Source organism: Nasonia vitripennis, chromosome 2, assembly GCF_009193385.2.
Source record: "Nasonia vitripennis strain AsymCx chromosome 2, Nvit_psr_1.1, whole genome shotgun sequence".
Lineage (NCBI taxonomy): Eukaryota > Metazoa > Arthropoda > Insecta > Hymenoptera > Pteromalidae > Nasonia > Nasonia vitripennis.
Window position 1 is genome coordinate 23,289,331 of NC_045758.1, and position 15,504 is coordinate 23,304,834.

General features: G+C 44.8%; 2 protein-coding genes across 3 annotated transcripts; one reads left to right on the plus strand and one right to left on the minus strand.

The window, feature by feature from the left end:
• Window positions 1-1,755: 1,755 nt before the first annotated feature.
• Window positions 1,756-9,783, minus strand: LOC100120868 (uncharacterized PE-PGRS family protein PE_PGRS54-like). Its single transcript, XM_008212736.3, has 3 exons — window positions 9,711-9,783; window positions 2,396-9,619; window positions 1,756-2,309 (listed from the first exon to the last, which is right to left on the minus strand). The coding sequence occupies exons 1-3, from the start codon at window positions 9,781-9,783 to the stop codon at window positions 2,062-2,064; spliced, it is 7,545 nt and encodes a 2,514-aa protein (XP_008210958.1). The 3' UTR covers window positions 1,756-2,061.
• A 1,752-nt stretch (window positions 9,784-11,535) lies between these two features.
• LOC100120891 (homogentisate 1,2-dioxygenase) lies at window positions 11,536-15,417 on the plus strand. 2 transcript variants are annotated; one of them, XM_001604433.6, is made up of 8 exons: window positions 11,536-11,686; window positions 12,236-12,371; window positions 12,447-12,583; window positions 12,861-13,047; window positions 13,186-13,365; window positions 13,496-13,719; window positions 13,891-14,017; window positions 14,783-15,417. In XM_001604433.6, the coding sequence occupies exons 1-8, from the start codon at window positions 11,669-11,671 to the stop codon at window positions 15,106-15,108; spliced, it is 1,335 nt and encodes a 444-aa protein (XP_001604483.1). In that variant the 5' UTR covers window positions 11,536-11,668; the 3' UTR covers window positions 15,109-15,417. The 2 variants fall into 2 exon arrangements, with proteins under 2 accessions (XP_001604483.1, XP_032453033.1); XM_032597142.1 differs by having other exon boundaries at window positions 11,639-11,974.
• The last annotated feature ends 87 nt before the right edge of the window (window positions 15,418-15,504 follow it).

The window sequence follows — 15,504 nt, forward strand, 5'->3', positions numbered from 1 at the left end:
CTTGATGTGCAATAACTACTCGCTGCCGATTTCAACGCGCTCCAGCAATTACAAGTCGATTAATACGAATTGTCGGACGCACATATGCGCGCGCGCGTGCGTTCGTTAGATCGACGAGTGCGGAAAAAATTAAACGGCATGTACGAGCGGAAAATTGCACGCTGTGGTTCAGTTGACAGGAAATTCAAGAAAGTGGAAAGAGCTTCGCTTCTGTGAGTGTGTTGTTTTATTATTTTTTCAATATTATAATACAAAAGCCAATCTGAGGAATCAAAAGTTTTACAGCTCGGGCAACAAAGCGAGTCTTATTCAGAAGCGGGAAGTATCGGAAGAAGACTTTCTCTCGAATCGTTATGCATAATTCAGGAGATCTTTTGTTATATACGAATCGAGCCTATAATATTTACAAGAGATATGCGTATAAAATTGAAAGTCGCTACCGCACTTGGCTTCTATGTAAAAACTTTCCTCTAATCCAAACGAAAAAAAAGAACATCTCTATACGCCGGCGTGTTTTTTATTATTCCACCGCCACGACTTGACCCGAATAGCCAAGGTCGTACTGTACGCAGTACATAGACTCGGTAGCAACAGACCAGCATCCTCTCTATCTCTCAATCGCTCGGCTCTTCGAGGATGCCGCACTGGCTTAACTGTACCTACGATCGTGCGTCAACCTGGAGCATCATCAATCCCTGGAGCAAGCAAAAAGACAGACGCGCGTCTACTCTGTACACAATTTTCTTGGCGATGCAGCCTCCTTACTATAGCTGTAACGGTACTTTACGCGGCGGTGGACGCGTCTGAATGATCGGTGGCGCGTGCGCGCACATCGTAATACACGTGTAGTAGAACTAGTTTCTTTCATCTTCCGCTCTTTTTTCCTGTAATGCACGACCCTATGCGTAGACGAGAAGCTCGCGTCTGACCCGTATGTATGGAAGCGTGAGTGTCGAGGATGCTTGAAGTTGTATATGTATGTACTCTTGTACATGACGAGGTGCTTGAAGCGCTGCTTTTTTTCGAGATGATAACAGCGAGTTGTTGTCTTTGTCAACGGTGATCGCGGTGTTGTGGATTTCTTTTTAGTTAGGATATAAGTACTAACTTAAATATTGGCATTTTGATTTCTCGTATATCGTGAAAGTTGGGAGATAATTTAAGAAGGTGACTTTTGACTATTAAAAAACGATTATTTAGGTTTCGAAGGAATGGACTGTAATTTTTTTAAGATAGTATGCAGCATGTATTGCGAAAGAACCGTAAAACTGGCTTGGAATGTTATTGCTGGAGTGACAAACAAGTAAGGAAGATTCAAGTTGATTCGTATTCTTGTTTGCTGATTTATCTGCAGACAAATATTGCTTTAAAATGATATCTGTTAGTAAAAACACGAGCAGATTGCCTGTTCTCTCATGTACATATAATACTAAAACTGTTAGTTTAAAAATTAAATGATATTTGAAAAATATACTATTTGTATAGAGAAGAAAAATTAATTTGAAGGAAAAGCTCATATAAATGCATATAATCAGGTATGCATTAGAAACAAAATAAATTAGATAAAGCACTAAGAATGAAACACTTGTAAAAGGCAGTCCGGTTCAGAAACAGTCGTCGTGTACTATCATTTCGGATACGAAACTTCGTGACTGAGTTATTGCCGCATTCAACAGACGAAGATTACGTTACTAATTGCAGCTAACTTGAGTCCGTTGCACACGTGTTTCCTTCAGACTTTATAACATGCAACGAGAAGTATAGATAATTTTATAGTACAGACAATGTACTTTTTATGATTTTTTTACATGACGATTGTAACGATTTATTATGATACTGGAATTGAAAAGTTTTTATATTTCAGAGAAATATGAATAATACACATTATTTGAGGTTGATAAATTTATTTGCTTTAACATTAGTTTGAACATTAGAATATCACTAGGTGTCAAAAGACCAAAATCCCTACATGATCGAAACTTGTAAAAAATGACACTCCAATAAAACAGTACGAGTAGACATCCTATTTACTTCTCAACGAGGTTGAGAAAAATAGAAGTTTTAGTTGCATCGAGCGCCTGCTGCAGCATCAGCATTGAATCCTAAATTAGCGTTTCCATTGGTTGCAACACCCAATTTTGATTTTCCACCGGCAGATAGACCTGCGTTTCCCGATACTCCAAAATGTGCAGCGTGATTAAGGCCACCGATGATACCAGAAGCTACGTTGCTAAAGGCATGGCCGAAACCAGAAGCAAATTGACCGGCAGTGTGGGTTATACTTCCTAAACCTATGCCTCCAGTATGTCCTGTAAAACCACGTAACAGAGCAATCGATGAGATTCATGTGTAACACTTACTTAACATTACTTATTGTGGAATTCAAGTAAACTACCTGCATTGCCTGAAATTCCAAAGCTTCCTCCTACGCCGTGGTTCCCGAAAATTCCACCCGTGGCATGAGTTGAGCCGCCAATTCCACCTCCTATACCAAAGCCTCCGTTACCAAGGCCTCCAGCACCAACATGAATACCAAAACTTCCACCTAGACCATGGTTTCCAAGAATGCCTGCAGTTGCAGTGCCCGTTGTTGAACCGACAATCTGAGCACCTCCGTTTCCATTTACTCCAGCGTTAAGTCCTCCATTGATACCGTGACCAGCCGAGCCGGATATGCCAAAACTTCCACCGAGACCATGACCTCCCGAAACGCCAGTTGTTGCTCCTCCGTGTATTGAACTACCAAGAAGAGAACTACCGCCTACATTAATACCATGACTACCGGAACCAGAAACGCCGATGTTTCCGCCAAGACCATGACTCCCTTCGATGCCGGCAGCACTACTACCCGATGTTGATCCTCCAATCTGAATACCACTGTTTCCATTTGCTCCAGCGTTAAGTCCGCCGCTGATACCGTGACCAGCAGAACCTGATACACCGAAGCTTCCACCCATACCGAGGCCACCAAGATGAGAACTGCCCTCAACTCCAAGCTGGGCGTTTGTGTTACCGTTAACTCCAGCATTACTGCCTACATTAAGACCATGACCCGCAGATCCCGATACTCCAAAGCTTCCACCTAGACCAAGGCCACCAAGATGAGAACTGCCCTCAACTCCAAGTTGTGCGTTTGTGTTACCGTTAACTCCAGCACTGCCACCAACATTTAGACCGTGGCTAGCAGAACCGGAAATGCCAAAGCTTCCACCAGCACTGACAGTTTCGGAGCCTTCAATCTCAATGCCTGTATTTGCTTTTCCAGTAATACCGGCATGGTGGCCTAATTTAAAGCCATGCCCAATAGAACCGAATACGCCAAAGTTACCACCAAGGCCATGATTTCCCAGAATTCCGGTCGTAGCTCCTCCTGTAGTATGGGTTAAACCACCAAGATGGGAAGATCCTCCAACACCGGCGCTGATTCCGTGACCAGCAGAAACGCCGAAAATTCCCTCCAAACCATGGCTTCCTGAAATTCCACCATGTGTCGAACCACCAAGACTACCTCCTACTCCGGTACCTGCACTACCGTGGCCTCCAGTACTAGATCCAGCATGAATTCCATGACCTGCAGAGCCAGAAATTCCAATGCTACCACCGAGACCATGGTTTCCAAGAATGCCCGTCATAGCACTGCCTATTGTTGATCCTCCAATCTGAATACCTCCGTTTCCATTTGCTCCAGTATCAAGCCCGCCACTGATATCGTGACCAGCTGAACCGGATACGCCAAGGCTTCCACCGAGACTGTGACCTCCCGAGATGCCAGTTGTGGCTCCTCCGAGTATTGAACCGGCATGATGAGAGCTGCCTTCTATCCCAGCAACGCCATTGATTTCAGTATTGCTTCCAGCATTTATACCATGACTACCAGAGCTGGTGATGCCGAAGCTTCCACCGAGACCATGACCTCCCGAAATGCCAGTTGTCACTCCTCCGAGTATTGAACCACCATGATGAGAACTACCTTCTACTCCAGCATCGCCATTGATTTCAGTATTGCCTTCAGCATTTATACCGTGACTACCTGAGCCAGATACGCCAAAGCTTCCACCGAGACTGTGACTTCCCGAAATGCCAGTTGTGGCTCCTCCGAGTAATGAACCAGCATGATTAGAACTGCCTTCTACTCCAGCATCGCCATTGATTTCAGTATTGCCTTCAGCATTTATACCGTGATTACCTGAGACAGATACGCCGAAGTTTCCACCGAGACCATGACCTCCCGAAATGCCAGTTGTCACTCCTCCGAGTATTGAACCACTATTATGAGAACTGCCTTCTACTCCAGCATTGCCATTGATTTCAGTATTGCCTCCAGCATTTATACCGTGACTACCTGAGCCAGATACGCCAAAGCTTCCACCGAGGCCGTGACTTCCCGAAATACCAGTTGTGGCTCCTCCGAGTATTGAACCAGCATGATGAGAGCTGCCTTCTATCCCAGCAACGCCATTGATTTCAGTATTGCTTCCAGCATTTATACCATGACTACCAGAGCTGGTGATGCCGAAGCTTCCACCAAGACCATGACCTTCCGAAATGCCAGTTGTCACTCCTCCGAGTATTGAACCACTATTATGAGAACTGCCTTCTACTCCAGCATTGCCATTGATTTCAGTATTGCCTCCAGCATTTATACCGTGACTACCTGAGCCAGATACGCCAAAGCTTCCACCGAGACCGTGACTTCCCGAAATACCAGTTGTGGCTCCTCCGAGTATTGAACCAGCATGATGAGAGCTGCCTTCTATCCCAGCAACGCCATTGATTTCAGTATTGCCTTCAGCATTTATACCATGACTACCAGAGCTGGTGATGCCGAAGCTTCCACCAAGACCATGACCTCCCGAATTGCCAGTTGTCACTCCTCCGAGTACTGAACCACTATTATGAGAACTGCCTTCTACTCCAGCATTGCCATTGATTTCAGTATTGCCTCCAGCATTTATACCGTGACTACCTGAGCCAGATACGCCAAAGCTTCCACCGAGACCGTGACTTCCCGAAATACCAGTTGTGGCTCCTCCGAGTATTGAACCAGCATGATGAGAGCTGCCTTCTATCCCAGCAACGCCATTGATTTCAGTATTGCTTCCAGCATTTATACCATGACTACCAGAGCTGGTGATGCCGAAGCTTCCACCAAGACCATGACCTCCCGAAATGACAGTTGTCACTCCTCCGAGTATTGAACCACCATGATGAGAACTACCTTCTACTCCAGCATCGCCATTGATTTCAGTATTGCTTCCAGCATTTATACCATGACTACCAGAGCTGGTGATGCCGAAGCTTCCACCGAGACCATGACCTCCCGAAATGCCAGTTGTCACTCCTCCGAGTATTGAACCACCATGATGAGAACTTCCTTCTACTCCAGCATTGCCATTGATTTCAGTATTGCCTCCAGCATTTATGCCGTGACTACCTGAGCCAGATACGCCAAAGCTTCCACCGAGACCGTGACTTCCCGAAATACCAGTTGTGGCTCCTCCGAGTATTGAACCAGCATGATGAGAGCTGCCTTCTATCCCAGCCATGCCATTGATTTCAGTATTGCTTCCAGCATTTATACCATGACTACCAGAGCTGGTGATGCCGAAGCTTCCACCAAGACCATGACCTCCCGAAATGCCAGTTGTCACTCCTCCGAGTATTGAACCACCATGATGAGAACTACCTTCTACTCCAGCATCGCCATTGATTTCAGTATTGCCTCCAACATTTATACCGTGACTACCTGAGCCAGATACGCCAAAGCTTCCACCGAGACCGTGACTTCCCGAAATACCAGTTGTGGCTCCTCCGAGTATTGAACCAGCATGATGAGAGCTGCCTTCTATCCCAGCAACGCCATTGATTTCAGTATTGCTTCCAGCATTTATACCATGACTACCAGAGCTGGTTATGCCGAAGCTTCCACCAAGACCATGACCTCCCGAAATGCCAGTTGTCACTCCTCCGAGTATTGAACCACCATGATGAGAGCTGCCTTCTATCCCAGCCACGCCATTGATTTCAGTATTGCTTCCAGCATTTATACCATGACTACCAGAGCTGGTGATGCCGAAGCTTCCACCAAGACCATGACCTCCCGAAATACCAGTTGTGGCTCCTCCGAGTATTGAACCAGCATGATGAGAGCTGCCTTCTATCCCAGCAACGCCATTGATTTCAGTATTGCTTCCAGCATTTATACCATGACTACCAGAGCTGGTTATGCCGAAGCTTCCACCAAGACCATGACCTCCCGAAATGCCAGTTGTCACTCCTCCGAGTATTGAACCACCATGATGAGAGCTGCCTTCTATCCCAGCAACGCCATTGATTTCAGTATTGCCTCCAGCATTTATACCGTGACTACCTGAGCCAGATACGCCAAAGCTTCCACCGAGACCGTGACTTCCCGAAATACCAGTTGTGGCTCCTCCGAGTATTGAACCAGCATGATGAGAGCTGCCTTCTATCCCAGCAACGCCATTGATTTCAGTATTGCCTTCAGCATTTATACCATGACTACCAGAGCTGGTGATGCCGAAGCTTCCACCAAGACCATGACCTCCCGAAATGCCAGTTGTCACTCCTCCGAGTATTGAACCACCATGATGAGAACTACCTTCTACTCCAGCATCGCCATTGATTTCAGTATTGCTTCCAGCATTTATACCATGACTACCAGAGCTGGTGATGCCGAAGCTTCCACCGAGACCATGACCTCCCGAAATGCCAGTTGTCACTCCTCCGAGTATTGAACCACCATGATGAGAACTTCCTTCTACTCCAGCATTGCCATTGATTTCAGTATTGCCTCCAGCATTTATGCCGTGACTACCTGAGCCAGATACGCCAAAGCTTCCACCGAGACCGTGACTTCCCGAAATACCAGTTGTGGCTCCTCCGAGTATTGAACCAGCATGATGAGAGCTGCCTTCTATCCCAGCCACGCCATTGATTTCAGTATTGCTTCCAGCATTTATACCATGACTACCAGAGCTGGTGATGCCGAAGCTTCCACCAAGACCATGACCTCCCGAAATGCCAGTTGTCACTCCTCCGAGTATTGAACCACCATGATGAGAACTACCTTCTACTCCAGCATCGCCATTGATTTCAGTATTGCTTCCAGCATTTATACCATGACTACCAGAGCTGGTGATGCCGAAGCTTCCACCGAGACCATGACCTCCCGAAATGCCAGTTGTCACTCCTCCGAGTATTGAACCACCATGATGAGAACTACCTTCTACTCCAGCATCGCCATTGATTTCAGTATTGCCTTCAGCATTTATACCGTGACTACCTGAGCCAGATACGCCAAAGCTTCCACCGAGACTGTGACTTCCCGAAATGCCAGTTGTGGCTCCTCCGAGTAATGAACCAGCATGATTAGAACTGCCTTCTACTCCAGCATCGCCATTGATTTCAGTATTGCCTTCAGCATTTATACCGTGATTACCTGAGACAGATACGCCGAAGTTTCCACCGAGACCATGACCTCCCGAAATGCCAGTTGTCACTCCTCCGAGTATTGAACCACTATTATGAGAACTGCCTTCTACTCCAGCATTGCCATTGATTTCAGTATTGCCTGCAGCATTTATACCGTGACTACCTGAGCCAGATACGCCAAAGCTTCCACCGAGACCGTGACTTCCCGAAATACCAGTTGTGGCTCCTCCGAGTATTGAACCAGCATGATGAGAGCTGCCTTCTATCCCAGCAACGCCATTGATTTCAGTATTGCTTCCAGCATTTATACCATGACTACCAGAGCTGGTGATGCCGAAGCTTCCACCAAGACCATGACCTCCCGAAATGCCAGTTGTCACTCCTCCGAGTATTGAACCACTATTATGAGAACTGCCTTCTACTCCAGCATTGCCATTGATTTCAGTATTGCCTCCAGCATTTATACCGTGACTACCTGAGCCAGATACGCCAAAGCTTCCACCGAGACCGTGACTTCCCGAAATACCAGTTGTGGCTCCTCCGAGTATTGAACCAGCATGATGAGAGCTGCCTTCTATCCCAGCAACGCCATTGATTTCAGTATTGCTTCCAGCATTTATACCATGACTACCAGAGCTGGTGATGCCGAAGCTTCCACCAAGACCATGACCTCCCGAAATGCCAGTTGTCACTCCTCCGAGTATTGAACCACTATTATGAGAACTGCCTTCTACTCCAGCATTGCCATTGATTTCAGTATTGCCTCCAGCATTTATACCGTGACTACCTGAGCCAGATACGCCAAAGCTTCCACCGAGACCGTGACTTCCCGAAATACCAGTTGTGGCTCCTCCGAGTATTGAACCAGCATGATGAGAGCTGCCTTCTATCCCAGCAACGCCATTGATTTCAGTATTGCTTCCAGCATTTATACCATGACTACCAGAGCTGGTGATGCCAAAGCTTCCACCAAGACCATGACCTCCCGAAATGCCAGTTGTAGCTCCTCCGATTATTGAACCACTATGATGAGTACTACCTTCTATTTCAGCATTGCCATTGATTTCACTATTGCCTCCAGCATTTATACCGTGACTACCTGAACCGGATACGCCACAGCTTCCACCGAGGCCATGAGCTCCCGAAATGCCAGTTGTCGCTCCTCCGAGAATTGAACCATCGTGATGGGAGCTGCCTTCTTCTCCAGCATCACCATTGATTTCAGCATTGCCTCCAGCATTTATACTATGACTACCTGAACCGGATACGCCAAAGCTTCCACTGAGACCGTGACTTCCCGAAATGCCAGTTATCGCTTCTCCGAGAATTGAACCACCATGATGAGAGCTGCCTTCTAGTCCAGCATCACCATTGATTTCAGTATTGCCTCCAGCATTTATACCATGACTACCTGAACCGGATACGCCAAAGCTTCCACCGAGGCTATGACCTCCCGAAATGCCAGTTGTCGCCCCTCCTAGCACTGAACCACCATGATGAGAACTACCTTCTACTCCACCATCGCCATTGATTTCAGTATTGCTTCCAGCATTTATATCATGACTACCAGAGCTGGTGATGCCGAAGCTTCCACCGAGACCATGACCCCCCGAAATGCCAGTTGTCACTCCTCCGAGTATTGAACCACCATGATGAGAACTACCTTCTACTCCAGCATCGCCATTGATTTCTGTATTAGCTCCAATATTAATACCATGACTACCAGAGCCTAATATGCCGAAGTTTCCGCTTAGATCATGATTTCCTTCGATACCAGTGGTAGCACTGCCTGAAGTGGAGCCTCCAATGCCGACATTTGTTCCGTGATTTGTGGAACCTGAGACACCAAAGTTTCCACCAAGACCATGGCTTCCTGAAATACCATGAGTAGCACTTCCTGATCCTGACCCTTCAACTTCAATGCCATCGTTTGCATTTTCATTAGCTTCAGCATTACCGGATGCTCCATGTCCCGCGGAACCAGATATACCGAAACTGCCACCTAATCCATGATGTCCTAGCAATCCAAGATTTTCTGATAACCCGAGATTTCCGCCAAGGCCATGACCAATTGAAATATGCGAGTGCGACGATGATTTATGCGAAGTGGAAGAATGACTGCTTTTTTCTTCCGTATGAGAGATTTCAATAGTGTTGAATAAATCTGTTACAAAAAAGTAATGTTTTTAGTAAACAGTAGAAAAGTTTATTTATTTACAATATTTAATAATAACAAATCAAAATTTGTTTCATACTGGGTCTAGCCGATACACTATGTGCAGTAAGCGCACAGAACAATAGAGGCGCTATATAGATGAATGACTTCATGGTTACTGCTTAGAGAGAGATTTTTTACTTAAGTTACTTGGCTTTGGGTTGTACAGCTCAAGAACTCAAGTAACACTAACATTCGATCTACGAAAACGTCTTATATATTGGGAAAAGATGCTTAACTTAATGATGTTATAATTACCTGTATACAATTTTTGATAACTATTCTATTCACACTTTCTTAATAGCACTTGTTATCATTTGCTTTTTTAACGACTCTTAATGATACTTTGATGTTAAGAATCATAAAAATTTTGGAGATAAATAACAACATTTACATGTCATAATTATTGCTAATAAGCAGTTTCCTCCAAACTAGTTTATTGTTTCTACATGTATATAATATTGTTCGAATCTACGAATACACTTTTACAATTTTTCTAAATTATTTGAGCAGCCAGTACTTTTTGTTCTCTCAAATGTTATCAATTTAACAAAATCTTCATAAATTCTTCACAAATAATATAAAAAATTCGTAAAACTATAAATTTAAAATAAAACAAATTAAAACTGAATTTTTTCTAATAATACTTATACGAATAAAGAAATATCGTCGGTCCCTATGAAGACTAGCACGTCCCAAATCCCTCTGGAAGAGTAGTACTTTTCATTTTTCGCCGCAAAGACTAGCACTTTTCACAAAAACACTTCCGATTTCGGGGCTTTATGCTTAAACAATTGATGATATTTATGAACGCCAAAGTGCTACATTGTAACATTCACATGCAAAGAGACGGGTAGTACAAAAATTATTAAATCATCATACGTTTTTCTCATACTTCAAAGAGCATTAGTTTGAGCCGTGAAATGTGCTAGTCTTCGCGACGAAAAGTGAAAAGTGCTAGTCTTTGGTGCGAGATCTGAAATGTACTACTCTTCGTAGCGACCGACGATATATAATCGCAAATTTCTCAGACGCAAACGTATGTGTTTTCGAAGCAAATACAAAATTGTATTCTTCATAGCCTGCATCTATACGGCTGCCATTTCTCGTGCCTCTTGAAAGTTTTAACTGGCATCGGAAGAGCATTAGTTGTTTTTTCGAAAGAACCTGTAAAATGGTCAGAGGCAGGTTAAAAAACGATACTTTGCAATAAATTTATAAAGAAAAGTCATCGGTCTATAAAAAGCCATTTCAAAATCGACTTATACATTGTTATGCCGCGCACAGCATCTGTCTTGGGCGTATCCTAGCTTTAGAGCATCGTTCCGTCGGCAACTTCTGACAATTTTATACTAAATGGCTTGCAAAAAATCTTTGTTTCTATGCTCATGCAGAATCGCATGTTTTTTATTTACAAAGAAAAACGAGCTTATTTCGTTTCGTAGCCACATAGACGCATTATATTTTGCAAGTGTTGCCGATGCTTGACTATAATACAGCACAGCATTACAATAAACGATCATTCTGGAATCACTACTCTTGAATTCAAAGCAATCGAATGAAGCAAGAACGAAATCTTCGTAAACAACATGTCCAGCGACACGCGCTACTCCGACTTTTTCCATAAATCTCGGCTTCGAGCGCATTCCCTACACTCGTGCCGGCTCTCCAGAGGCTAAAACTCGTCTCCGCACGCATATATAATTAATAAAGTCGCGGGGGCTCGCTCCTCGGCCGACTCGTGCCTCTCCCGATCGTCGTCGTCGTCGCTCTCGCGCGCGAGATATAGATAAAAAAGTCAAAGAGGTAAAAACAGAAAAAAAGAAATCGAGCAGTATCAGCTAACCGCGTCGTGCCTACGGAACCGCGGCCGGCTATTGGTCCGCGCGGCTCAGCCCGTAAACATCGTTTGCATAATTCCGATCGTCGTGTCGAGGTTATAAAACCAGCCGGATTCCACGGCTCCGCAAGTATTTCCAGAAAAACTGCCGGAGAGACATGAAGGACGAACTTAAGGTGCGGTGATAAGAGAATATTCTCGAAGATACAGTTTATATCCCAGCTGCGGCTGTCTGTGATTCACTTTTGCGTTGCTACAGCTGCAGTAGTGTGTCTGATCTATAAAGTGTTGTAGAAGTAATTTCGCGTAGTTCTTGCGAATGATCCTCGAAAAGTCCATACATCCGCTATAATTTTTCGTTATAACTCGACGACTTACGTAAAGCTACCGCGTATATTTATGTGATAGGATCAATTTGAAAAACGTGTGATTTTGTTCGAGCATATGGTGCAGTTTTCAGTTCGGTCTGTGTCAAGTTTTTTACTTTTAAAATTATTAAAAAGCAGCTCTTATACAAAATTATGACTTGCGAACGTTTCATACAATTGCGTTCACTCACAGAATAATGCACGCGGCATATCAAAAGATCATCAGACCAATCTTATCTACACGTGCACTTGCTTTACTTTGTGAATGTTTGCCCGAGTATTATTGAAATCGATGCCTGTTATATCTAAAACTTTTTATATTCTCTATAAAACTGATCATTCTGTCTCCCGTTGCAGTATTTGCCAGGGTTCGGCAACGAGTTCAGCAGCGAGGACGAACGATGTCCTGGTGCTCTTCCCGTCGGTCAGAACAGTCCGCAAAAATGCCCCTACGGTCTGTACGCAGAGCAGTTGTCGGGGACTGCATTCACAGGTACGTTTTATCAATGTATTCAGATTCATATTCAATTGATACTTTTATAGAATAAAATCCTAAATCGCTTAATAGCTCCTCGACTGGAGAACAAAAGGACGTGGTTCTATCGAATCAGACCGTCGGTCAACCACGAAGTGTTCGAGCCCATGAATGACGTCGCGGTTCATCTTACGCACGAATGGGACAAGATTGCCCCGAATCCCAACCAGGTAAGATTACTTCAATACATGATTTCTAAAAAATTGTTGCTCTTGTGCTCTTTATTACCAACAAGACAGCCTTTCTCAAGAATCTTCACTATAAGAGAAGCCGTTTAAAAAAGTTCCCAAGTCCCATTTTAATTACCCGACACTCCTTAACGAGCCTCCTCGCGACGTGCAGTTCCTTGATCGTATGATGCGATTAATTCGCCAAAGTAAAATAGAAAGAGAGAGAGAGAGAGAGAGAGAGAGAGAGAGAGAGAAAACTAACACGATCACACCTCAGCTACGCTGGAAGCCGTTCGACGTGCCGACTCGTCAAGGGCCGGAAGTGGACTTCGTCGAGGGTCTGCACACGGTTTGTGGCGCCGGGGACGCTCGCACGCGCGCCGGCATCGCGGTCCACGTTTACCTCTGCAACGCCTCGATGAAGGATAAGGCCTTTTACAACTCTGACGGTGACTTCCTCATTGGTGAGTCCTGCCGCGTACACCTACACGAGTAGTAATCGTGCTAATTTGTCAGTTTGGTCTGGGTTTAATCAGAGATAACGATTATCGATATCATTATATTATGGGCTTTGGCTAAAGTTGAATTAATACATCTTCAAGTTCCGCAATTGGGGGCTCTGTACATCACGACGGAGTTTGGAAAAATGCGCGTGGAACCGAACGAGATCTGCGTTATTCAGCGAGGCATGAGATTTTCCGTCAGCGTCTTCGGCCCCTCGAGAGGATACATCCTAGAGGTTTTCGACAATCACTTCGAACTGCCGAACCTCGGACCGATCGGTAAGTTACTTTTCATATTTCGTTAATAAGGTATAAGGAATGCAAAAAACTTGATCAAACGAGCAAATGACTCAGCTCATTAAACGAAATTGAAATTACTCGTAATTTTTTTTTCTTTTACATATTCCAGGCGCCAACGGTCTGGCGAACCCGAGAGATTTCCAGACGCCCGTCGCTTGGTACGAGGATAAAGACACGGCTTACAAAATCGTGAACAAGTATCAGGGAAAATTATTCGTCGCTAATCAGGATCACAGTCCGTTCGATGTCGTCGCCTGGCACGGCAACTACGTCCCCTACAAGTACAGCCTTGATCGCTTCATGGTCGTCAACTCGGTCTCATTCGACCACTGCGTGAGTGCCGATAATTTATTACCAGTCTTCCGATGATATTGCCTTCATTCGAATATTCAGCTGATTAAAATCTTTGCTGGCTTGCGCTTTTTAAATGACTGCGATAGTGGTTTTTATCTATTTATTTTTTGTAAAAAGATCTGAGAATAGTTGAAATTTGTGCGTTTAAAGGATCCATCGATATTCACTGTACTGACCTGTCCGTCGGCCAAGCCAGGAACCGCCATCGCCGATTTCGTCGTCTTTCCCCCGCGCTGGTCCGTCCAGGAACACACCTTCCGCCCGCCCTATTATCACAGTAAGTAATTTATTCGACTCATTTTACCGACGATCGGATCTTCCATTTCTATCCTTTATTAAGATGGAAAACATAATCGACTCTCCAAGTGAAAATCTATACTCTCGCATAACCCATTTTTCCACCCATTTTCCACGACTATAACAACTCCCCCTATAATTCGAATCAAGGAAAGTTCTCCGCGTAAGCACAGGCTTGAGCCTGCTCGAATCGTTATTACAAAGAATTCGCCCTTAATCGCGTCGTACGCATCGATCGAGGAGTCCCAGCTTACGATGCTTTCACCGGCATTTCTCTCGACGCGCGCCTTTCTAATGCGCGGCGCTCTCTTACTGCACCACGAGACACTCTATACAAGTGCGCATCAGAGGCGCGCGAGAAAAAAGGGAAAAGGAAAACCCGGCTTGCTGCAATAACGATCGCGCGTCGTCTGCGTTACGGAAGAACGCGGCCGCGGAAAATTATCGAAGTCTATGGATATGGTATAGAGTCAGACTTGTTTTTGTCGTCGTCCTCGGATGCGTAGCAGGACGTGGAAGCGAGAGGGGAGCCAGGAAATGCGAGAATCTCCGGTTTCTGCCGGTATACGGCTGCCGGTTGGAATTTGACGCATTTTTCGAAAGGAGATGGTTTTTTTAATAGATACGATATTGTGGATATGATTTGTGTTGTGACAAAACACAAAGTCTCCGTGGCTTCGATCAGGACTTTTACATTCAAGAGATCGGTAATAATTATTTAACATTTAATTTCTCTAACTTTCAGGAAACTGCATGAGCGAATTCATGGGCCTGATAAAGGGCCGTTACGAGGCTAAGGAGGAGGGTTTCCAGCCGGGCGGTGGCAGCCTCCACTCGATGATGACACCACACGGCCCGGACACCAACTGCTTCGAGGGAGCCTCCAACGCGGAACTTCGCGCCGAGCGCATAGCCGACGGCACCCAGGCCTTCATGTTCGAGACCTACTACGGCTTGGCCGTCACCGAGTGGGCGGCTCGTCTGTCCGGTAAACTCGACGCCGACTATTACAAGTGCTGGCAGGGCCTCAGGAAACACTTCGATCCGAGCCAGAAACCGCAGCAGCACTGAGAGAGATGAGATGCGAAATTTGAACCGATTCTGCGGCAAATCGGTTCGACATTTTTCACTGATTGCGGCTTCGATTATAATTTTACGTATAAATCACTTCGTAAAGTGACGAGCGTTCAAGATTGAAAGAGCCATCCACGATTGATTGATTTTTTATTTTGTAGCATAGAAAAGAATATGGCTTATAACGTGGCTTATAAGCCAATAATATAACAGAAAATATGAACGGGAAAAAGCAACTAACTATCCTGTGTTTTTGTATACTTATACCTTCATTTTATTTATTAAAGCTATACATTTTTCCTCAAATTATTTTCCCGTCAATACCTTTTATCGATACAATACATACACATAATACAGATAGCTTTTAATTTTTTATCATGCATTAATTATATC